Consider the following 26,181-nt stretch of genomic DNA (forward strand, 5'->3'; position numbering starts at 1 on the left):
GTTTTCCTGTCCATCCTACAGTGCCGTCACCCCACCATCCTTCATCATACTGTGTGTCTTGGGCAAGTAAAATCTGGTGGAACCCACCCCTGATGGATCTGATTGTCTTGTTGGGTTTACTCCCCACACCTGGCAGGTAGTACTGGGTTACATGGTTTCATGCAGCAGCAGAGAATTTACAGACAAGGTTGTATCTCAACTTAGTGCCCTGTGGGAAATGTGTGTGTGTGTGTGTATGTGCGCGTATGCATATTTGTGTGTCTATTCATATCTATTTGTTTATTTATCTATACTATGATTGTTATTATTTGTGTGTGTGTGTGTGTGCGTGTGTGAGTGAGTGTATGTGCATATTTGTGTGTCTATTTATATCTATTTGTTTATTTATCTATTGTTATTATTCACATCATGATTTTATTCTATTTATTTTTCCTTCTATTTCTATCTTCATTTATTTATTCATTCCACTTATTTCATCTTATTCTATTTCTCCCTCAAGTCCCAAGTGTGTTGGGTTACGCTATTGGTCAGCCACCTGCTTTGCAGATGCGGTGTAGCATATAAGGGGTTTGTCCGAACACAGTGAGCCTCCATCAGCAACTGAACTGAACTAAACTTGGTGCCCCACCTTCCTGCCACTGTTCCAGGGCGTCCTCGATGCGGTGGGAGAGAGCCAGCAGAAACTGTTGTTCCAGAACGGGGGGAGGGGGGGGTCCTGCCCCGCGCTGCCCCGCCACACGGAACGGGGAGGCGTGGTACGTCAGACACAGCTTCAACTGCCACAGGCCCTGCGGCCGTCCACAATGACTGCTCTGCTCTATCAACTGTCCAACACAGATAACAACAACAATAATGATAACAGTAATAGTAATGACAGTAAATAGTAATAGTGATGATAATAAAAATCATATCAGTATATTTATATCTGCCTCCTAGTGGAGGGGGAGAAAATATCGGTGGCTGAGCCGTGATTCGAACCAGCGCGCTCAGATTCTCTCGCTTCCTAGGCGGACGCGTTACCTCAAGGCTATCACTCCTCATCATCATACTAGTACATTTAAATCTGTCAGACATAGCTTCAAGCGCCACAAGCCCTGGGGAAGTCAGCAATGGCTGCTCTATCAAATTTCCAACACACAGATAATAGTAACAACAATAATACCAGTACATTCATTTATCTCATTTTCAAACCTCTAAAAGCACTTTACAATTACATATCAGTCAGACGCAAAGCACATAAAAACACACACTGTTGCGGACTTTAACTTCCAGAGAAGTGGGGAGGGGATGTGGGCATGGGGTCAGTATAGGCAGCCCCAGAACAACACACCCTTTTTCGATTCCTTCATTAAACCCATAGAAAGGTAGATAATTTCCAACAAGGTGGGCTTGGTGGCGGGCAATCTTGACCAGCCCACAAACGACCGTCTAGGAGGGGTGGGGGGTGAATCGAGGGTAGCCCAGAATGATCCTGGGGGTAAAATCCAACAGGGGGGTAGTCTGGGGCTGTTACACTGGCAGGGGAGGTGACCCACTGACCTGCTGCAGCACGAAGTGAGGACAAATGGCATCTGCCTTCTCCTGCACCACACACTGGTATAACACGTTGGACAGGTGCTGCACCGTCCTCACGTCCTGAAACAGTGATGTATGAGTTGTAGTTGTGTGGTGGAAGTGTTGTGTTGTCGTTGTGCGGTGGTGTGTTGTCTTTATGTGGCGTTGGCATGTGTCGTTGTTGTGTAGTGTTGTTGTCATGTTGCTCTGTTGAATTGTTGTGTGTGAAGTGTGTCGTGGTGCATTGTGTTGTAGTGAGCCACACTGGATTGCTGTTCAGTCTTCTGGTGCTGAAACCGTGCTGTGCTGTGTTTGTGTTGCATGGTGTGGTGCCTTGTGTGCTGTGCTGTGCTGTGTGTTGCACGTTGTGCTGTGAGTTGTGCAATATGTAGTGTGCCGTGCTGTGGTGTGTTTGTGTTGCATGGTGTGGTGCCTTGTATGCTGTGCTGTGCTGTGTGTTGCGGGTTGTGCTGTGAGTTGTGTAATGTGTTGTGTGCCGTGCTGTGGTGTGTTTGTGTTGTATGGTGTGGTGCCTTGTATGCTGTGCTGTGCTGTGTGTTGCGGGTTGTGCTGTGAGTTGTGTAATGTGTTGTGTGCCGTGCTGTGCTGTGTTTGTGTTGCATGGTGTGGTGCCTTGTGTGCTGTGCTGTGCTTGCTTTGCGGGTTGTGCTGTGAGTTGTGTAATGTGTTGTGTGCCGTGCTGTGCTGTGTTTGTGTTGCATGGTGTGGTGCCTTGTATGCTGTGCTGTGCTGTGTGTTGCGGGTTGTGCTGTGAGTTGTGTAATGTGTTGTGTGCCGTGCTGTGCTGTGTTTGTGTTGCATGGTGTGGTGCCTTGTGTGCTGTGCTGTGCTTGCTTTGCGGGTTGTGCTGTGAGTTGTGTAATGTGTTGTGTGCCGTGTTGTGGTGTGTGGGAAGGGCTGGAATGGATTGTATTGAACTGTATCACATTCAATCACAACAGGTTTCTCTGGGCGAAATTCAGGCTGCTCTCCCCAGTGTTGGGTTTTTTGTTGTTTTTTTTAAACAGCATGGAGATGATACAGGAAAGATTATTCAGTTAACAAGAGATGTGCTAGAGGAAGAGAACTGAACCCCCAGCACAGCCTCTGACACACAAACATGCCTCTGACACACAAACATGTGGTTCTGATGCATAAGAAATGGAACGGATCCCCCAACAGCTGTTCTGACAATGGACTCACCAGTCAGCCTACCAACCCTGACAGCTGTTCTGACAGAGGACTCACCAGTCAGCCTCCCAACCCTGACAGCTGTTCTGACAGAGGACTCACCAGTCAGCCTCCCAACCCTGACAGCTGTTCTGACAGAGGACTCACCAGTCAGCCTCCCAACCCTGACAGCTGTTCTGACAGAGGACTCTCCAGTCAGCCTCTCAACCCTGACAGCTGTTCTGACAGAGGACTCTCCAGTCAGCCTCTCAACCCTGACAGCTGTTCTGACAATGGACTCACCAGTCAGCCTCTCAACCCTGACAGCTGTTCTGACAGAGGACTCACCAGTCAGCCTCCCAACCCTGACAGCTGTTCTGACAATGGACTCACCAGTCAACCTCTCAACCCTGACAGCTGCTCTGACAGAGGACTCACTAGTCAGCCTCCCAACCCTGACAGCTGTTCTGACAGAGGACTCACCAGTCAGCCTCTCAACCCTGACAGCTGTTCTGACAGAGGACTCACCAGTCAGCCTCCCAACCCTGACAGCTGTTCTGACAGAGGACTCACCAGTCAGCCTCTCAACCCTGACAGCTGTTCTGACAGAGGACTCACCAGTCAGCCTCCCAACCCTGACAGCTGTTCTGACAGAGGACTCACCAGTCAGCCTCTCAACCCTGACAGCTGTTCTGACAGAGGACTCACCAGTCAGCCTCCCAACCCTGACAGCTGTTCTGACAGAGGACTCACCAGTCAGCCTACCAACCTTGACAGCTGTTCTGACAATGGACTCACCAGTCAGCCTCCCAACCCTGACAGCTGTTCTGACAGAGGACTCACCAGTCAGCCTACCAACCCTGACAGCTGTTCTGACAGAGGACTCACCAGTCAGCCTATCAACCCTGACAGCTGTTCTGACAATGGACTCACCAGGTCAGCCTCCCAACCCTGACAGCTGTTATGACAGAGGACTCACCAGTCAGCCTCCCAACCCTGACAGCTGTTCTGACAGAGGACTCACCAGTCAGCCTACCAACCCTGACAGCTGTTCTGACAGAGGACTCACCAGTCAGCCTCCCAACCCTGACAGCTGTTCTGACAGAGGACTCACCAGTCAGCCTCCCAACCCTGACAGCTGTTCTGACAATGGACTCACCAGTCAACCTCCCAACCCTGACAGCTGTTCTGACAATGGACTCACCAGGTCAGCCTTGCCCAGGAAGAACTCAGCCAGGGCCACAATGTGGGGGTCCGATGTGAAAGACTTGATCACGTCCGCCTGATGACACACCACCATCAACAAAAACAATGACGTTTTCATATATGTCAGTGGAGGAGCATGTATGTAATCATACTGAACAAGAAATTATGTGAAACACTTTCAGACTGATCTTTTTTTGTTTTTATCAACTTTCAAATATTTACTAGTTTCATGATGAGAAGGAAGAAAAACCAACACATGTTATTTCAAAAACAATAAACACAACCGTTATTGTCTTATAAAAAAAAAAAAGCCCTTGAGTGTGTGTACATATGTGTATGTGAAAGTGCTTGCTACTGTGTGTGTGTGCATGTGCACGCATATGTGTATGTGCAACCATTTTTTTTGTTGGTTTGTTTTTGCGTCGCAGTTACATATTCATTCACAAATGGTGAAGAATGCTAGGAAATTGTGTCCAACAAAAAGGGGTTGTTGCTGTTTTCACTGTGAATACTCAATACTCAGTTTGTATCACACTGATATAAGCTTACGGCTGGGCCAACAGCAAAAGGAAAGCTGTATGATCAGTGGTGCCTCCACTACAATGGTAATTCATTTACAGTTTAGTCTTTTGTGAAGCACCATGACTCTCAGACTATGAAGCAAGACTGAACTGGATCTTAGTGCTGCAGCCTTGGGGGCCAGTTGGCCTTTGGGAACCATCCCAATGCTGACTGTTCTATAGCCCTCATTGACGAGAGAGTGGGGATGTAACTTGGGCAAGACACTCTCAACTATAATCAAGTCCTAGCCCAGATAGTCAGGAGAGCAGTTGTGTCCTCTGCTGTTCTGACTGTCACCGTCAGGCATGACTATCATATAGTAGAGACAGACACTATCTCTGTCTTTTGTTACTCAAGTCCAGCCAACCACACAGGGCCATATCAGGTCTGGAAAACTAAAGATCAATCCCGCAACAACAAAGAAAAGTCGGGGAAAAAAAGTAGCACAAGTAGTCATATTCCTGCACATAAATCTACAAAATACCTGTGACATTAAGCATTCCATAATGTGTTTTGCCTGAGAAAAAAACAACAACAAAACACAACTAAATCGAATTTAAACATAATTATACATAATATAAAAAAAAAAATTTAAATAAAAAATCATGACAGGCATACAAAACCAAAAATTGCCATCAGGCAACTCACACATTCCAGGCACAGAAAAGAATAGATCAAAGAGTGCCCAGTTAATGGTCCAGAAAAGGACAATGAATATTCACAGCTTTCCAGAAAAAAGATTGCTGACCAGACCAGCAAGACAGAAAAAAGAGGACAGGGGAGACAACAGACTGGGGAGGAAACACACACTCCAGACCCCAGATGACTTAATGTTCATACTCATCACACTTCCAAGATTAGTGTGTTCAATACCAGTTTGCTTGGATCAGCATACTGTTTTTAAAAATATATTTCTTTTTATAATTTAAACATGGATATTTCACACACACACACACGCACACATAAAGAAAGCAACAAAAAAGTGGAAAGGTATAGCGCATAATGTCCAGCTGTGGAACAGTACATACACCTCTTCCTTGTCTTCAGTTTCTCGTTTCAGAGTTATGCATGCGTGTGAATGAATGGTGCGAAAGCACTTTGATTTGTCTATGCACACAAGATTCAGCGCTATATAAATATTATTATTATTATTATTATTAAAGAACCCCCGGCATCCCCAGTGGGTGAGGGTGATGGGTGAAGGGGTTGTGGGGGGTCTGGGGGGGTGGGGCGGCAGGGGGGAGGCCAGGGGGGGGGGAAGAGACAGACAGACAAGGGAGGGAATACAGGGACTGACCTTGGTGAAGGAATGGCTGGAGTTGTCTGTGGTGAGAGACTTGACCAGCATACTCCTGTAGCCCTGCACATCACCAAAGGCTTTTTGACACCTAGTCCTGAAGGAAAACCTCTCTAAGGGCCTAGAAAAGGAGAATTTTTTTAAGCTTTTGGTAACCACTTTTAGTGAACTGATATTGGTACTGTGATGAAAAGCAATCTGGTGAAAGTGAGCCTCTGCTATCTCGATCAATATGATGATATAGCAATGTAAAGATGGAAGCATGTGTGGATAGCGCTTTCCAGGTATGTCTGTACTTATCCAATAATAACATGACGAACTTCAATTTTCAAAAAAGATCAGATGAATATATTGCTGTCGAGTCTGCATTACAAAACTATAAAACAAAATCATACAAGAACCACAGCCCGAGAGATATAGACGCTTGCAGTGGTGGTCAAGAAATTTGAGTAACACACCCAAAGATACATCCGTGAATTGGATGATACTAGACAGTGTGGTCCCAGTCTTCCCATATAAGCCCACAGCACACAAAAGTCTTGGTAGGAACCAGCCACAGGCTGAAAAACCCCACCTCCACTGGGTATCAAACTCACGTCTTCCCAGCCGTCAGTCCACAATGATAACTAATTCACCACAGTGGCTGGTTAATATTTAATTTACCTCCATAATATTCATACCATGTTTCCCCTAACTCGCCATTACACTCCCCCTCCTCTCCTACCTTTTGAAAATGACATTCAAATATGAAAATTAATACTTTAATATATTTTCTACAATAACCAGTATGTGTGACAGGGCAATACAAATGAACGCACGCACATACACAGAGACACACAGGTAACAGACAAAATGCAAGATTACAAGAACAAAAGTAATTTTTAAGCCTATAAATCAAACATACCTTGGGGTCCTCGAGGTAGGAGAGATGTCCAGCCCTCTGTTTGACACACAGCACCCCCCCTCCATCCAAGATAGATCTGTTAACAACACAAAGCCACCACTCTTCAGTCAGTCAACACGTGATGTGCACAACATGTATCACAGTCTGTCCTGTCTGTCCCTGACCATCAGAACCAACTGCTGTCCTGACTATCTGAGCTAGAATTTGATCACAGTGAACAGTGTCTTTCCCAAGTTACATCCCCACTCATATCAGCCAAGGTTTTTTTTTAGGACAGTTAGCAAAGGCCAACTTGCCTCCAAGGCTTCAGTACTAAGAACCAGTGCAATTTTGCCTCCTAGTTTGAGAGTCCTTAGTCCTTCAGAAAAGACTATGCTGCAATGAAATCCCATTGCAATGTAGGAAAAAACATTGATTGTACAGCTCTCAAATTGCTGTTGGGTCAACTGTAAACATGTCAATGTGTGATATAAGCTGCATTTTATTCATGCCTTGGACATTCAACCTTGGGGTCTCCAGTTTGAATCACAGTCACGGTGTCTGGTGGGTTAAGGATGAACAGTTTTCCCATCTCCCAGGTCACATGTATGCAGAAGACCTTCTTCTTCTTCTTCTGCTGTTTGTGGGCTTCAACTCCCATGTTCACTCGTATATACGCGAGTGGGCTTTTTACGTGTATGACTGTTTTTACCCCGCCATGTAGGCAACCATACTCCGTTTTCGGGGGTGTGCATGCTGGGTATGTTCTTGTTTCCATAACCCACCGAACGCTGACATGGATTACAGGATCTTTAACGTGCGTATTTGATCTTATGCTTGCGCATACACACGAAGGGGGTTCAGGCACTGGCAGGTCTGCACACATGTTGACCTGGGAGATCGTAAAAATCTCCACCCTTTACCCACCAGGCGCCGTCACCGTGATTCGAACCCGAGACCCTCAGATCGAAAGTCCAACGCTTTAACCATTCGGCTATGGCGCCCGTCTGCAGAAGATCAAATAAACACATCAAAGATCCTGTATTCCATGTCAGCAATTGGTGGGGTTATGGATAAAAAAAACAAAAACATACCCAGCATGCACAACCAAGAAAATAGAGTACAGCTGCCTACAGGGGATTTGGGGGTGGGGGGTCATACACATAAAAAGCCTACTCATATGTATGTACGAGTGAATGTGGGAGTTGCAGCCCACAAACATTCCTGCTACTCTTCTTTAAAAGTTACTATTTCTTTCTATATATTCTGCCTACACTTTTCTTAATGTTATTTTTACATTCCACCTACACTTCTTGGAATGTCATCATCTTCATTTTCACATGCTGCCTGCTATCTTGGAATATTATAAGATTTATTTGTTGTTATTGTTGTTGTTGTTTTCACAGCACCAAGACTTACTGTAAGGTATCCCAGTTCTTGTCACTGCGGAAGACGATGGGCCAGTAGCGAGGTCCCAGCACTTTCACCTGAACAAAACACACACACCTTGGTGAACCAACCCCATACACCTTTCATCTCACGCAACACAGCCTGGTCCATGGTCATTCCCCTTAAAAAGTCACACCTCACAAGGCCTTTTGTCAGCCATCAGGGCGGTGAATTCATGTCCAGGAGTGAGGAATTTCAGAGTAAACTGCCTTTCCCAGGGACGCATTGTCATGTCAAAACCAACCCTGATCACTGGTGACCACTGGATCAGAAGTCCTACACCTGACTGACTCGGCCATGGAGCCGCCACATACACTCAGAATAATACTATACATCAGCTTTTGCTGTTTCATAATAATTTATATAATTTCAAATTTTAATAAAACCATTAAAAGATTTTTTTTTTTTTTTTTTTTTTAGTATATAAAAACAAAAACAAACCCACACTACAAAAAAACATTCACTTTTTTGCACACATAAACAGGGATCGCGTTAACGCATGTTTTTCGCGTATTTGACACATTTTGATTTTCACTGACGCATTTTCACAGCGCTCACGCGTAACACTTAAGCAAAACAACTTTTACTCCAAGCCATATCAATGCAACTTTAGGACTGACTTGGCAGCTAGGTTTGCGATACTGAATCAGATGGTACAAGACAAAGTGTCTGTGGATGCGGAGCACTGCGAGATGCCTACGTGACTCTTAACAGCTACAGCCAATTAACAGAGTACGCGCGCACACAACACTGCTTAGCTGACAAGTTTTGGAACAGAGTGGCGTCATTACAGGACGTGACCAGTTTCGAGAAAGCCTGCAAAGTCGTCATCATGGATTATGACGCAACATATCCTGATTTTGCTGTGCTGGCGAACATTGCATTGACAGTCCCAGTCAGCTCTGTTCCTTGTGAGAGAGGTTTCAGCTGGCAAAATATGATCAAAACTGCTGACCGATCAAGACTGACAGATGCGCATGTGGACACGCTGTTGCGCATTGCAATGGAAGGTCCAGCATTAAGCCAGTGCAACGAAATGATTGTCAGGGCTTGTGGTGAATTTCAGCGCCGACGTGAGCGGCGAAAATAGGTGAGTAAACCTTTGATTTAGTGTCATAGGTCTGACGCAATTCTGACTCTAACTTACGCGTTTTTTTGCTGACTTTGCGTAAGCTGCACGCGTTTTGAAAAAGTCTAGCGCGATCCCTGACAAACCAATGTCAAAGACTAAACTAAGACCAGAATTATTCAGTTTACAACATAATAATTCAGTAAAAATACTGTCAGTGAAAAATTCAGTGCACATGTCAGTTCCATCTCTCACCCCACAGATTTTATGTGGTGTGGTGGCCTAGTGGTAATGCATCCACCCAGGAACCAAGAGAACCTGAGCCCGCAGGTTCCAATCAAACACTTGCCAGTATTTTGTACGCCACCACAAGGCCTTGAGTTGTGGTCTGAATGCTTGTCATTTGAGTGAGATGGTAAACCGAGGTCCTGTGTTTAGTATACACTCAGAAGAACCCACTGAAACAAAATTGTTTGCCTTGGCAAAATTCTGAAGATTAAATCCACTTTGATAGGAAAAAAATACATTTGCAGGCAGAAACAGAAAAAAAAAGAAAAAAAGAAGTGTCACTGCACAGTAGCAACTCTCTCTCCCTGGAGAGATCAGCCCAAGTTTTGCACACAGAAATCAGCTGGGACAAAAGGCAGTACAACATGAGTCAATAAACACCTACCTCATCCAGTGTGTGCAGCTCAGGCAGGAGACAGGGTGCGTATGTGGTGAAGCTCTGGTTGTGGTAATCAGCACAGTCCTGACAACAAAGCTCCCTGTCAGTTACACTGGCTGCCATGACATGCTGATACTTTCTGATTTCCACACTGATATAATTACAGACCCACTTCTTGATCTGCTAATTCTCCTATGGAAGGCAAATGGAGGATGTAAGAAAGTGAGTGAATGAGAAAGTAAACTATCAATCTTTTCACTAATGGCAAAAATCATAGAGGCTATCTTAGAGCTCTCAATATTAGTATAAAGTTTGCATAAATCATCTTCATTACATAATCTGATCACTTGACGAAAAAAACACTGTAATCATAACAAAGGAGCAAAAAAACAAACAAAAAAAGCCCTGCAGATACAATGCGATACCAACCACATAGAGCCTGGGACTGAAAAGGTTCAAACCATTAGAGAAACACACCAACAAGAAGTGAAACTACCTAAACACACACACATGCAAGTGCATGGCTTTATCATTGTTGTCAATTTGTCTGACTGAAGATGCAATGCATAGTTCAAGCCCTCACAGCAGCAGTACAAAAGAAACAAACATGCTCACACTCCACTCAACAGGGTCACTGCAGACATTCACAGCATCGCACACACAGAATGGAACATGCTCACACTCCACTCAACAGGGACACTGCAGACATTCACAGCATCGCACACACAGAATGGAACGTGCTCACACTCCACTCAACAGGGTCACTGCAGACATTCACAGCATCGCACACACAGAATGGAACATGGTCACACTCCACTCAACAGGGACACTGCGGACATTCACAGCATCACACACACAGAATGGAACATGGTCACACTCCACTCAACAGGGTCACTGCAGACATTCACAGCATCGCACACACAGAATGGAACGTGGTCACACTCCACTCAACAGGGACACTGCGGACATTCACAGCATCGCACACACAGAATGGAACATGCTCACACTCCACTCAACAGGGACACTGCAGACATTCACAGCATCACACACACAGAATGGAACATGCTCACACTCCACTCAACAGGGACACTGCAGACATTCACAGCATCACACACACAGAATGGAACATGCTCACACTCCACTCAACAGGGACACTGCAGACATTCACAGCATCACACACACAGAATGGAACATGCTCACACTCCACTCAACAGGGACACTGCAGACATTCACAGCATCACACAAATACAATGGCATATGCTCACACTCCACTCAACAGAATACAAATAGTTAATCTCTTTTACCCTATAATTACATTTAATCTAACATACAATGATAAAATGAAAGATGACTGCAAAGTCTATAAAAATTACAAATGGATAAAGTAAAACAAAAACAAAAAAAAACCCTAAAGGTTGTAAAACAAAACTCACTTTTGATAAAAGGTGTCCAAAAGTGAGACTCATTTTACAACCAACACTTTTTATCAACTTTCTCCATTTGTAAACTATCATACCACTTTTTTTTATTTTTTTTTTTTAACTTTCATTATTTACTGCCACCCACAAGTTCAGACTCCAGCAATGGTCGGACTCCTGTCCCATGCAAAATACTTCTCAACATATATTCACTCATTTCGTTCTGAATGCATGACATACTGACCTTGAATTTGATCTTCAAGGGCACAAAGCAAGGTCGCCCCGAGTCGACATCGTGTGGAACCATGACACGTGGCTTGGCAGCCAGCACGTACAGGTGACGGAACGCCTGCAGGTGATACCTGGAACCACACGTGTCAAACACATCAGTTGAGACCTGAAACCCGATCAGAAGTGGTTTGTTTTGTTTTTTTGGCCTGTGTCCAGCTCCCACCCAGAGCTGCGTGAGCTATGGATTCAAATGGGAAGACTGGGACCACACGACTGACAGTCATCCACTAGACTGCTTAAATTTACTGACCAACACTGCAAGTGTCTGTACCTCTCAGTCTGGTTGACACCAGGATATATTATGAGAGAACAGCTTTGCTAAGTAGTCCCAAACCTAAATGGACCCCCCTTGCAGCATTGTCATCATCTCCATCATCATCATCAAAATAAGAAAAAAAAATGTGCATGTGTGTGCGTAGATGCATGTGAGACTAAATCCTGACCTAATGACACAGGACACAAATGATGAGCAGCTGTCAATCATCTCTACCCAGGTGGACATTCTGTTGAGCAAATGACTCTATGATTGTAAAGGGCTTACAGCTTTGTCTGTGACGGGGAACAGGCACTATTTTAGCATCCATATCAATCAAAAAAATTCTGAGGCAACAAAGAAAAGAAAAGAAAACAAAGATCTCACTTGTTGTCAGTGCTGAAGATGGGGAATTTGGGGAAGAAGGCGATCAGCAAGGTTCCCACAGCTTCTGGCGTTGTGCTTAGTGTGTACCTGAAACAAGGCAAGGTGAGAAGTTTACATCCTGTGCCTCCAGTCAGCGCTGAAATGTTATGTGCATCCACCTTTTACACACACCTTACAAACAAAAACATTGATGTCAAAACATAAAAAAGCCCATCTACCCAAACAAAACAATACATATTAACAAAGAATTTTTTATAGACAAAAATAATTTCCCTATCAATAGAAATAAATTAGTTGAAAAGAACTACATATGGAAGAAACAAAGGATTTAAGTTGAACAATATTGTTTTGTTGTGTTTTTCAGGAAACAGTTGGTGGAATTTAATGGGTTCTATATCCTCACACAGACAGTAGACTCACTGTTCACCACCTCAGGCCTTCCCACATGGAGTGGAGTGGTGGCCTAGTGGTAACGAGTCCACCCAGGAAGTGAGAGAATCTGAGGGCATGGGATCACATCCCACACTCGCCATAATTTTCTTCCCCTCCACGGAGTGGTGGTCTGGATGATCATCATTCGCACGAGACAATAAACAGAGGTCCCTTGTGCAGCATGCACTTAGTGTGTGTAAAAGAACCCGCAGCAACAAATGGGTTGTCCCTGGCAAAATCCCTGAAGAAAAATCTACTAATATAGTAAACCAAAACACTTGCATACAGGCAAAGGGAAAGGGTGGCACTGCACTGTGGGACTGCACTATCCCCAAGGAGAGCAACCTGAATTTCAAATAAAGCAATCAGTTTTTACACCAAAAAAAAAAAAAAGTGATACAAAATTACAATAAAATAAATTGTCCAATAAAAAATGGATGAGCAAGCCAGCATGCCAGTATCTCTATGCATGGCAAGACGTGGAGTGATCATGTGTGCCTGTGTGTGCACGTGCGTGTATTCAGCCTGTATCCATTTCATATGTCATAAGCTCCTCACGGGAAAAGATTAAAGTACAGCTCCTACGGAGCAATCAAAGATACACAACCCTACACACCATGTGTCTCCAAGTCCTCAAAGAAGAGAGAAAGGTTTGTCAGAAGGAATCAAGAATGTACAAATCAGCCAACACTTTTTTGTCCAGTAATATCAAATAACTTAACCCTTTCACTACTGCTGCGCACATCCAGACACACGCACATCCACACAAGCTTACACATACTAACACCCAGCCCCAACACACATTTATACACGCCAAGACACAGACAGAAGAAACAGACGGTGACCCGTACTTTCCGCCCCCGAGGAAGAGAAGGCCGGTAGCCATGGAGTGGGCCATGTGAGAGCCGTACATGGCCCCCCCGTACTGCTGCCCCACCCGCTTCCTCAGGAACCGACACACACGCAGAACCTCCAGCTCCCCCGTCCCTGCCATCACCTGTGTCAGGGGAAACAACTCACGTTAACTCATTCTACTCCAGGTGCAAGTGCACTCGAACCATGATTACTTCCCCTGTAGACCAGTCATGTCTGACAATGACCACCAGAACAGCAGAGGAGGCAACTGCTGTCATGACTATCTGGGCTGGAATTTGAATATAGTGGAGAGTGTCTTGTCCAAGGTACATCTCCACTCTCGGCCAAGAGGCAAATGTATAAGAACACATGGCAACAAAAGGACTGTCCCTGGAAAAAATCCAATTTAACCCTTTCGCTGCCAGGGAAATAAGATAACAGTGAAATCTATTTGCCAGGATTTTTTTTTTCCCCACAAAAAACGGGTATATATTTTTTTTAAATTCTGTGCTCTCTGTTATTGGAGAAAGACCCATAAAAGTGTATGTTTTCTGAAAGGTAAATCAATAAAGAATACAAAACACATGATGTTTTTCAATTGTATGTATATTCAGTGACATGCTGTTGTTTTGAAATCAGTGTTTTGTTTTTTGTGACATTTTAAACTTGTTCATTACAAACATTAGTCAGGTAATTTGCACTAAAATATCATATTTTCTAGACAAATGGATAATACCTGTACACACAAATTATACTAGAACAACCACAATATAAAAAAAAAAAAAGACAGATACACAACACATTATGACTGCTCCAAGTGATAACATGGATGTGAGGTCACGCCCCCTCTGTCTCCATGCCCATCCTCTTCATCCCTCTCACACAGTCACTTTATCCAGTTCTCATCAGACTGTGTTGGCTTAGTGCCAAGAAAATCGCTCACACTGTGTCCTGCTAATAATTCACTCACTTTCTGCTGTCTGCTACAGCTGTACAGCCAGCATCACTCACTGATAATTGTATCTTGGCCAGTCTCTTCAATGCTCCCTTCATTTTCTATCAAATCATCCGATAAAAGTTCATCACTGTCTTCTCCTTTGAATTTATGCTTCAATTCGTTCTGAGTATCAGCTAAAGAAAGCAATCTTGGTTGATTTAGTGCACCACGATCGCACGTCTTGAGCACATTTTGTTGAGTGAGCGAGGAGAGGAGCCAGGTAAACACTGCGGCCAGTAACCCAACCAAAACGTTCAAATAAAGGACTGCCTCATGACGTAGATGGGGTTTCTAGCTATGAATAGAATCCAGAAAGATTCCCCAAGCTAAAGCTACCAGTATTTTTGTCATCGAACTCAATGCAAACCAGGGAAAAGTCAGAATATTTCGATGACGAGTTATCTCATCATTGTGGCAGCGAGCGTACATGCTTGCGCTGACGAATGATCTCGTCATTTAGGCAGCCTAGTATACTAAATATCTTGCAGACAGAATATAAAATCGGGGTGGAGCTGCACTGTAGTGATGCACTCTAATTTCACTAAAAGAATGCACTCTAATTTCACTCAAAGAATGCTCTCTAACTTCACTCAGAGAAATCTGTTCTGACAAAAAAAAAGTAATACAATACCATACAAAATAAAACATTTTGCACCCCAAATACATATCTATCCCAAAAACCCAGCTGCTTCCCTCGGACCAAGTATTTTCAGTTTCACTTTCTTAAAAAGTTGTTTAATTTGTAATCACTGTGTCATATTCATTTATCTCTGCTGTTATTCTTGGCCAAGGAACAATGATTAAGAAAGAAAAGCATTAAAAAAACAAAACAAAAAAAACGTGAAAACTTATTAACTCTTTCAATCCTGCAGCATGGTTTTCCGGTTCACAGGAATTTTACCCTTTGTTCCTGGAGGCCAGAAAACCGTGCAGCAGAGAATTCCCCCTTTCCTTCCTGCAGCCCAGAAAATCAGTTCTCGCCGTAAGCGCTTTGAACTTTGTGCAAGTCGCGTCAACAGCACGCGTCATCTATCCTTGACCAGGTCACTAGCTGGGCAGTGTTTATGAGTAGAATGGATGCCAGACACCCCCCTCCCCCTCCCTAGGCTGTGGGAAAGTGGGTGCCGCTACATTCTTGCCGATGTGCTGTGTAGACACATGGACACAGAAAAATGGAACGTGTAGAAAGTTCGGATTCTGACCAGTTTTCTGATGATGAGTTATACAATGCTCTATCAGATGATGATTTCAATCTGTTTCAACTGAATGACAAGGAGAGAGTGCAATTAGCTGTTGCTACAGAAGCACAGATAGCAGGTGATGAAAAGTTCTAAAAGTAACAAGTGTGAAAACTATGGTGTATATTTGTGCAGTAACTAGTGTGACTGCTTCAAGGTATATCACACACACATCACCTCTGTGTGGCATATTACGTGATGAATGTGACATGGACATGTGTATTTAGAGAAAGTATTGTTTCTGAATAGTTTTTGTTCAAGAACTGTGTACGTAACGATCTCATTCTGGCTCTGTGACTGCTGGTGGAGTAAAAGGCATATGTTCTCTTTGAGACTAAGTTCAAATCATTCATGTGATAAGGACAACAGCAGTGACAATTGTGACAGTTTTCATGGATATGACTAGCAGTGTGGCACTGAGATACATGTGCGGCACTACTCGGTGAGTACCTGCATGATGTGCATACTCTGCAAGCAAAACACTGTCCTGCAGGTGGTACATACTTGTATGCATTGTGTTTGACCCAAAAGTCACCTGTTTTACACCCGAGTGTCACCAGAGATGTCACCCTATAGTGTCAACAGGGTCTCAGACAACTTCTCACATCAATTCTGTATACAACAGAATATGACAATCTTAGTGTACTGTAATGAGCTGCGTTGACGTAAGCCTCCGAAATAAGTACCCTGTTTCATACTTTCTTTCTCTTCTCTAAATCTAGGAATGAAGGGAATATACATATGGTAGGAATCTCGGAACAAGGGGGAGTAATGGCTCATAGAAAAACAGGAACGAAAGAGTTAACTGACATAGGGAGAAGAGAACAGAAAAAGAGAAGGGGAAAGAGTGAGAGAAAGAGAGCAAAGAGAAGAGAAAAGAGGAAATGAAAGAAAGAGGGAGAGAGAAAACTCAGAATTCAAAACATTTTTATTCAAGGATTAAGGTTTTAGGCATGGTCTATTCCTCCAATCTGAAGGGAGAGAGAGAGAGAGAGAGAGAGAGAGAGAGAATGAGAGAGAGAGAGAGAGAAAATGAAAGAGAAAGAAAGAGTGAAAGAGAAAGACAGACAGACAGACAGACAGACAGACACAGATAGGTGTGGGGCACTGACCATGGCGAGAGAGGTGAGCAGAACACTGGTGCAATTTTCCATCATGTTAAGAGAAACAGACAGACAGAGAGGTGTGGAGGCACAGACAGACAGACAGACAGAGAGTTGTGGGGACACTGACAGACAGACAGAGAGTTGTGGGGACACTGACAGACAGACAGACAGACAGACAGAGGTGTGGGCGCACTGACCATGGCCAGAGAGGTGAGCAGAACACTGGTGCAGTTCTCCATCATACTGCGGCCGGCCTGCTCACACAGCGTGGGCGTCAGCAGTCTGTTCAGTAGGCGTCGCATGTACTCCAGCTGTCGACACAAACACTACCGTTGTGCTGTGCTGTGCTGCGCTGCGCTGTGTTGTGTTGCACTGTGCTATGTTGCACTGTGCTGTGTTGTGTTCAACTGTGCTGTGCTATGTTGCGCTGTGCTGCACTGTACTGTGCTGTACTGTATAATATTTACTGTACATACAGCAGTCTGTTCAGTAGGCGTCGCATGTACTCCAGCTGTTGACACAAACACTACCGTTGTGCTGTGCTGTAGTGTGCTGCGCTGTGTTGTGTTGCACTGTGTTATGTTGCACTGTGCTATGTTGCACTGTGCTGTGTTGTGTTCAACTGTGCTGTGCTATGTTGTGCTGTGCTGCACTGTACTGTGCTGTACTGTATAATATTTACTGTACATACAGCAGTCTGTTCAGTAGGCGTCGCATGTACTCCAGCTGTTGACACAAACACTACCGTTGTGCTGTGCTGTAGTGTGCTGCGCTGTGTTGTGTTGCACTGTGTTATGTTGCACTGTGCTATGTTGCACTGTGCTGTGTTGTGTTCAACTGTGCTGTGCTATGTTGTGCTGTGCTGCACTGTACTGTGCTGTACTGTATAATATTTACTGTACATACAGCAGTCTGTTCAGTAGGCGTCGCATGTACTCCAGCTGTTGACACAAACACTACCGTTGTGCTGTGCTGTAGTGTGCTGCGCTGTGTTGTGTTGCACTGTGTTATGTTGCACTGTGCTATGTTGCACTGTGCTGTGTTGTGTTCAACTGTGCTGTGCTATGTTGCGCTGTGCTGCACTGTACTGTGCTGTACTGTATAATATTTACTGTATTTGTAAGCTGGGTGTCAGCAGTCGGTTCAGCATGCATCACATGAACTCCAGCTGTCAACAGCAACACTTCCCTTGTGGCATGTGTGTTGGTTTGCATTGTATTGTATTGTATTGGTGTGTATTGTTTCTGTATTGAGTTGTGTTGTATTTACTGTCTTGTGTTGTCTTGTATATATTGTAGTGTGCTGTGCTATACTGTAATGTGGTGTGGTGTTTTGCTGTGTGATGTGTGTGGTGTTGTGAATGTTGTCTGGTGTGTTTTGTTTTGTGTGGTGTGATCTGGTGTGTTCTGCTGGACTGTGGTGTTGCAGTGTATCATGTTTTGTACTGGTTCATTCTGTCTGTATTTACTGTATTGTATTGTATTTACTGTATTGTATAATACTGTATTGTAGTCTTTGTACACTCCCCCAACAAATGAGGGCTGGAAGAGATCTGGGGAGGGAGGTAGGGGGTTTAATGAGACTGAGGGGATTGGTAATTAATTAAGTGGGTTATGAGGATGAGGACAACGTGTGTGTGTTTGAGTGTGTGTGTGTGTGTGTGTGTGCGCGCGTGTAAGAATGAGTGTGTGCGAGGGTGTGTATGTGGGTGGTACTTGAGTGAAAATGGTACACAGTAGGAGGCTGGCCTTTGTTAACAATGAAGCCTCATGTGTTTAAAGATTTATACAACTGTGCCTGCTTTTGTTGGCATACTGGGGCATGCTGCATATAATGTTGTGTGTTTCCTATGAAAGCCTAACCATTTTTAGGCAAAACAATACAGTCCCATTTTTCTTTCTCCTCTGTAAGTTATTGCAAATAATCAGGCGTGACAAGAGGATTGGAGAGGAAGAAAATGCAAAACAGACATTCGATACACCGATCCACTTCAAAGGAGGAAGCTTTTTCTTTCTCTTCTGCCTTCCCGTTGCCATGCTATACAGTCAAGTTTACTGCAGTGATGAACTCTTGCAATCCATTGCAAACACTCCTGACTCAACGTCTCCTCAAGATCCACCACCTCGGACCAGAACTGATATCGGAGTGCAGCATGGGCTGGGCACCACTGAAGGATGTGCTCAAGGGGCTGGATGCCTGTGCCACCAGTCTATGCAGGAGATGTGGATCCTGCAGAGGTGAGCCAGAAGCTGGCAGTGTCCAGTCCACAGCCTGAAGATGACCTGATGTGCTCTGGAGAGGATTCTGGTGTCTTCATCTTCTGTGTCAAGGCTCGGGTGGAACAAGAGAGTTTTGGGTTTTTTTTTTGTTTTGGTTTTTTTTTTTGGGGGGGGGGGTTCTCGTTTTTTTATAACTTTTTTTTTTCCAAATAACAAAAAACCAAAAAAAACCCAACAACAAAAAAACCCCAAACAAACAAGCAAACAAAAAAGAAACCTGGACCCTTACCAGTAAATCGTATGCTGCCTTGTTGGCTGTTCCGGCAAATTTCAGTCCAAGCACCATGGCACTGCCAGCCACTATGTTGATCCAGGCTTGGCTGTTCCAACACACACAATTACATAAAATAATATGTGATTAACATTTCTTGTGATCACACCCATATACTCAGGCTAGCACACACACACACACACACACATGCACACACACACCACTCACACACACACACAAACATTATATATATATGAGATAAATATTTCATGTACTCACATCCATACACTCTTACTAGCACATGCAAACAAACACATTCACAAACATGTACATCAAAACCCACACACACGCATACATACACACACACACCCTTGCATGCTCATACACACATGCAAACATGCCTACACACACATACACATTATAATTGTTTTATGTAATCACACCCATATTCTCATGATAGCATGCACACACATGCACGCACATACACACAACACACACAAAATTAAAAAAATACAAGTGAAATACCCTCCTCCTTTTGAAAAGTACATACATGCACTCATACACAAACACAAGCACACGCATGCACGGAAGCACACACACGCACGCATATGAACATTTCATTCCATGCTCATTATGTCATCAATAAACACATCATCTGTGGATTATCAAGGCTAAGGATTGAAATTGTGCCTCACCGTTCATAACAATGGACTTATTTAACACTGAAACACCTATCACTTTAAAACACATTGACTATGTCAATTCATGCTCTGTTTCAAGGAAAACATAACTGGTCAGGCATGGTATCAAATTTGAATTTCAATGACAATTTACTAGTACCAATCATATGGTGGTGGTGGTGGTGTGTCCATCGAGATCGATGATGACCATCGTTGTCATCCAGATGGGGGATGGGGGGAGGGTGGTGGTGGGGTGGGGGGAAGGATGCTCATGAGTCTATCTGTGAGTGCGCAGATGGCTGAATAGTCCAATCTGCGCACGAAATGTTCGCTGACAGTTGGGGCAGACAAAGACAGGCATATCATTGTCAGGGAGCTTGTTTGCCCGTGACTTTCTGGCCTGCCTCTTCTGAACAGCTGCAGCAGTCCTGTTGGCCTCGCACAACTTGGCGCCTTTGTGCACAGCAGCACGCCATTTGTTACGGTCCACTGCAGATTCCTCCCAGGAGTCAGGGTTGGTATCAAACGCTTTCAGAGAGACTTTCAGATTATGTACCAATCATATAATATGCTGTGGGAGGGAAACTACCTGCTTCTACTTTTGTTTTCTTCACTTCAGTGGGGTAGTAGTTTGAACAGGACAAGGAATCAGACCCCTGCCAAAGTCTGCATCAGTAGGTCATGGTAAAGTCTGTGTTATAAAACTTTTGTTGTTGTTGTTGTTGTTTTCATTCACAACTTACCTCATGGTTTCAAAGTCAATGTTCTCATCCATGTCCTCACTTTCCTCCTCCTCCAGTCTCTTGAAGGCAAATTTCTTCACAATCTGCAATCATGGACAGTGGACAAAAAGGAATCAAGAATCAAGAAAATTAAAACCATTAACCCTCGAAGAGGCATGGAGGGTAGACAGCAGCAACATACACATTTTATACATAAACACTAACTGAGCAAGTCTGATTATTGAAACAAGCAGTATAAAAAAGGTCAATACATGCATAAAGCATTTTTATTTCCAAATTTTTGTACATCAGACAGCAGGATTAACACTTTGCACTCCAAGAATTGATTTTTATGCAACAACCAACTGCTTTCCTTGGACTTTAACAACCAACTGCATGAAGAGTACAGACATTTCCAAACTGCAGTGAGTGCGTTCAATTTCGCTTACTGTGTGGGCGAATTCAGTTTCGCTTTCTCAATCAGATGATTTCTCATTTGGTGCTGTTAGTTTGTTGGCTTTAGCTTCTGTGTTGTTTGAAAGTAGTTTGTCAGTGTCTTTTTAGGGGGATTGAGCGTATTTTGATTAAAGATGTGTGTGTTGATTAAAGATGTGTGTGTTTTGTACATAAAGTATGGCTTTGACAGTGCACTAAGCTGTTCTTGAGCTGGTCCATAGGGAATGTACTGAAGCTGCACTGATGGGGTATAAAATGTTAATCTGCGATTTAATACTTGCATGAATAAACTGTCCTTGACAAGTTCTGCCTTAACTCTGTATCACATGAATATCTAACTCTTTTCTCTGTTTAGTTTTTGTTGTTATTATCATCATTATCATTACATCATCATTTTTTTATCATCATTATTATCATCATCGTAATGATCATTATTATCATCGTCATCATTATCATCATCACCATTATTTTATCATATTACCATATCATTATCAATGTTGTTGTTTTATCTTTGTTTAACCAGCAGAGTGCCTATAAGACGTCAGCTGACGTCCTACAAAAAGTATTGCCATTGTGCCTATAAGACGTCCACTGACATCCTGCATATGTTCTGATTTTCCCTTCATTGGAGTTTGGTTCAATTCACATAAACAGGCTCTGAACACCCAGTCTGATGTGTCTGGATCATAAAAATACTATTTAAATGAACATTCATCAGATAGAAGACCCCTTTCTACTGGATAATAATTTGCTGACCACGTGATACGCGCGTGGAAAAGGGGGTTGCATCATGTGCAAACAAATGCATTGAAAACTGTCCAGTACAGCAAATAGTCACAGTCAGCAGATTTACACAATTCTGAAAGCTCTGCTTGTGATTATGGACAGCTTTCGCGATGGAGAAGGATCTCTCTTGTCTGATGATTGGTTTGAAAACGAAGGTGACTGACAACAACAGTTATGAAACAGCCCATTTTTATGGTAATTCAGTCCGTCCATCTAATCAGACAGCACTTTTGAACAACTGGCTATGACTGACAGAATACGCACAGCCAGTGTTGGAAGAAGAGAAGGAGAGGGAGAGGAGTGATGTAAGACAATAGGTTGAATGCCAGCCAGAGGTCATCAAGGGGGCGTGGCTTTTGGGAAGAGTGAACTCACATTTCAAAGCAGACAGAAGGCAATCGACAACCACCAATGCACCACGATTTTCACGAAACGCAGTGCTGGCCCTGCACTGGCCGTGAAACACATGCTTTTTGTTTTTAACGCTTTTTTTTGCCGCTGAGTCAGAGGGATGACTTGTTTGAAGAGGTGGCAAGCCGGATACACAGCAGACACTTTAATCAGACCACATACAACTTGAAAAGAGGGAATGTCATCAAAGAACTTCACCTTCTCACCTGCAAATGCTCTTTGCTGTCAAAAAGCCTGCCAGTTCAGTTTCAGAGAATTTTATTGACCTTTTACATTGACTTTTCTCACTTTTGTCATTATTGGGACAGTGATTTACTTACATGTCTGCAAGAGCTGTGATTTGTTTTCATAAGCTTATAGTCTGTTTTAATTTCTTCTACACGTATGATCTGACAATAGGCTTGCTATTTCTTGCTGTATTTGGTTTCTTTTCTTTATGGATGTCATTATGTAGAGGTGGAAATAGACTTTTTTGTTGCACGAAAATTATTATCTTGACTTTACATGCCTGAACAGTTACCTACAATCAACCTAATTGGGAAAAAAAGCCCAGAAGCAGAATCTACACTCATTTTCCTTCACAAAAACGTTTACTTTCTTTCTGTATCACCCATAGCTTTTGTGCTAGATTTTTTTATGATTTATTAGCCCTGAATCCTCAATATTCCCTGGCAAGGGGAGAGCACTTTTTTTTACAAAATTCTCTGGCACTGAACTGGTTAACTATCATTATCATTCTGCAGGCGTCCTTAAAAAGAACAACACACACACAAAAATAACTCAGGAATGTTGCTGAGGCAGACGTAAAGCTCATTTAATGAAACCAACAGAGAGAGACGGACAGACAGACAGACAGATGGACCAACAGACAGGCAGACAGGCGGACCTCAGGGATGTTGCTCTCCAGCCAGGTGCTGCTCGGCACCACAGAGTCCCACAGGACCAGGCCACGGCTCAGCGTCTGCAATGCCCCCAGGCATCCTTGTATTGTGCTGTGTTGTATTGTGCTGTGTTGTATTGTACTGTGTTGTATTGTACTGTACTGTCCTACATTGTACTGGGCTGTGTTGTATTGTACTGTGTCGTATTGCACTGTGTTGTATTGTACTGCACTGTGCTGTGCTGTCCTACATTGTACTGGGCTGTGTTGTATTGTACTGTGTTGTATTGTACTGCACTGTACTGTACTGTCCTACATTGTACTGGGCTGTGTTGTATTGTGCTGTGTTGTATTGTACTGTGTTGTATTGTGCTGTGTTGTATTGTACTGTGTTGTATTGTACTGTACTGTACTGTCCTACATTGTACTGGGCTGTGTTGTATTGTACTGTGTTGTACTGCACTGTACTGTACTGTCCTACATTGTACTGGGCTGTACTGTATTGTACTGTGTTGAGTTGTTATGTGCTGTATTGCACTGTCCTATATTGTACTGTACTGTATTGTATTGTATTATCCTGTATTGTATTGCACTGTATGCACTGCATTATACTGTACTGTAAAAGCACAAAAGAATAACTTTATTATCTCATTAAGAGAAGTTACAGCAGGTGCAGCAAAAACAAAGGTAGACAATTACTCAACACAAAAACATAAACATGACTTCATTAAAAAGAGTCAATAACATATGCGACATTAACATAAAAACTATTGCATATATATTCACTAAACTAAAATGTTGAAATTAATCATTATTGTAAACATACTGAAATACACCAAGGCTAACATTGCATGTATCATATTGCACATTAATTAAGATAAGATAAGAATTTACTGTCACATAGTTATTATCAGTATAAGTGTATCAAAAGACAAGAACATTGCACAATGCCTTTTCACATTCATCCTGCACACTGTCACACATTTATGTAAATGATTATCTAAAAAAAATTAAACAAAGTGCAATCTATTATGCATCCACTTTCACATGTACCCGCATGCAAGCACGCACGTGCACACACACACACACACACGCACACACACACATATTGTGACACACACTTGCATACATAGTTCTCATGAATTTAAAAGGTGAACTGAATGTGGTAAAAAGGTCTTCTGAGCCCTGGATGTTACTTTTAAACGTTTTGTAGTGTCGTCCTGATGGCAGCAGTTCATAGTACTTTGCTAAAATATGTGTGTTGTCAGTTGTTATCTGCCTGGCTTTCTAAACCAATCGCCTTTCATACAGCTCTTGCATATTAGCTTGTCTCACTCCCACAACTTTACTGCTCACACTCACGGCATCATTCAGAACTCGCTTACTTCTCACTGCCAAACTTCCATACCAGCACATAAACGAAACTGTCAGCACAGACTCTATACAACATCAATACTAGCTCTGGAGAATCTTTGAACTGACAACAATATTCCTGAACTTCTGCAAGCAAAATATTCTAGACTGACTTTTCTTATGAATTCAATCAACATTCCTGTCAAAAGCCAGATTATTGTCTAAAATAGTCCCTAAATATTTGTATTCATCAACTCTCTCCACGGTTTCACCATCTATGACAAGAGTACATTACACTGTATTGTATTGTACTGTCCTGTATTACACTGTACTGTATTTTCATGTATTGTACTGTACTGTATTGTCTTGTATCGTATTGTACTGGATTGTATCATATTGTATATAAGTATATCGTACCGCTCTATATTGTATTGTACTGTGTACTGTACTGTACTGCATTGCATTGCATTGTATTGCTCCTTGTCACCACAGATTTCTCTGTGCGAAATTCAGGCTGCTCTCTCCAGAGAGAGCACATCACTAAAGTACAGCATCACCTTTTTTTTCTTCTTTTCCTGCCTGCTGGTGTACTTTTTTTCACATGACTTGTTCACTTCAAACTTGGTCAGTCTTTGTTCCATTGCTCAGAACAATGGCTGCAGCTGTGTGTTTACAATGTGGTAAATAGTCCTTTAAACATGGCCCCTTATGTCGACTAAAGTCGCTGAAGGCGGTGAACTGTCTGGTCAACTAAAATCGCCTGTAGCGGCGAAAAACTTAACTACAATCTGTACACATTAATATCAAAACGACAGGAAAACAATTTTTAAAGGACAAATCGCACATATCTCACAGACTAGCAGCAGTACACAGTTCACGGTGTACATCATATGTTCAGTGACTACAAACAGGTTAAGATTTTTTTACACACACACACACACACACACACACAGAGTTATCAGATCCAGTTCACAAATATATCCATGCATCGATCTGCACCCTGACTTCTGTAGTGTGTGCACACCGCCTTACAGCCACTACACAGAGATACCCGAAACCAACAAAAATGAAAATGAACACAACACACACACACACACGTACACACACATGCACACGCATATACACTCACACACAGAGACACACTCGCACACAGACAGAGACACACACCCATACGAATGCACACACACATACAGGCACAGACAAACAGAGCAAAAGATTAAAATCAAAACAAAACAGTCAAACTGACCCGCAGCAGGAGGAAGTCGGGCCGAACATGGTCCAGCATGAACTGTGTGTCTGGGGCCTCCAGCCATTCCGCCACAGCACTGTGTTCACACACAACACACACACATGCACACAGACACACACAGACAGACATACACACCCACACATGTATGCAAACACACTCATGCGCACGCAAATGCATACAAACACCACACGCACATACAAACATATAAAGTTTGTCTTTGTATGTAAATAAGTAATGTGCACACTTTCATTTATGCCTCTTTTGTTTTTCAAGTGTGTGAGAGACAGAGACAGAGAGAGAGAGAATTTTGGGGGTGTTTTG

The 26,181-nt window shown here is 43.1% G+C and overlaps 1 protein-coding gene across 1 annotated transcript in view; it reads right to left on the bottom strand.

Moving 5' to 3' along the window:
• The window catches only part of LOC143281054 (anaphase-promoting complex subunit 1-like), an 83,746-nt gene that overhangs the window by 5,358 nt on the left and 52,207 nt on the right, over positions 1 to 26,181 (bottom strand). The window contains exons 37-51 of the mRNA XM_076585966.1: positions 25,858 to 25,936; positions 23,265 to 23,339; positions 20,747 to 20,829; positions 19,342 to 19,432; positions 17,031 to 17,144; positions 13,489 to 13,634; positions 12,206 to 12,292; positions 11,519 to 11,636; positions 9,863 to 9,940; positions 8,091 to 8,158; positions 6,693 to 6,768; positions 5,789 to 5,851; positions 3,929 to 4,006; positions 1,540 to 1,635; positions 629 to 824 (exon numbers count right to left, since the gene is read on the bottom strand). Coding sequence (XP_076442081.1) covers positions 629 to 824; positions 1,540 to 1,635; positions 3,929 to 4,006; positions 5,789 to 5,851; positions 6,693 to 6,768; positions 8,091 to 8,158; positions 9,863 to 9,940; positions 11,519 to 11,636; positions 12,206 to 12,292; positions 13,489 to 13,634; positions 17,031 to 17,144; positions 19,342 to 19,432; positions 20,747 to 20,829; positions 23,265 to 23,339; positions 25,858 to 25,936 — 1,448 coding nt within the window. The remainder of the gene's footprint in view (positions 1 to 628; positions 825 to 1,539; positions 1,636 to 3,928; positions 4,007 to 5,788; positions 5,852 to 6,692; positions 6,769 to 8,090; positions 8,159 to 9,862; positions 9,941 to 11,518; positions 11,637 to 12,205; positions 12,293 to 13,488; positions 13,635 to 17,030; positions 17,145 to 19,341; positions 19,433 to 20,746; positions 20,830 to 23,264; positions 23,340 to 25,857; positions 25,937 to 26,181) is intronic.

The sequence above is a fragment of the Babylonia areolata genome, chromosome 4 (genome assembly GCF_041734735.1).
Source record: "Babylonia areolata isolate BAREFJ2019XMU chromosome 4, ASM4173473v1, whole genome shotgun sequence".
Taxonomy (NCBI): Eukaryota; Metazoa; Mollusca; class Gastropoda; order Neogastropoda; family Buccinidae; genus Babylonia; species Babylonia areolata.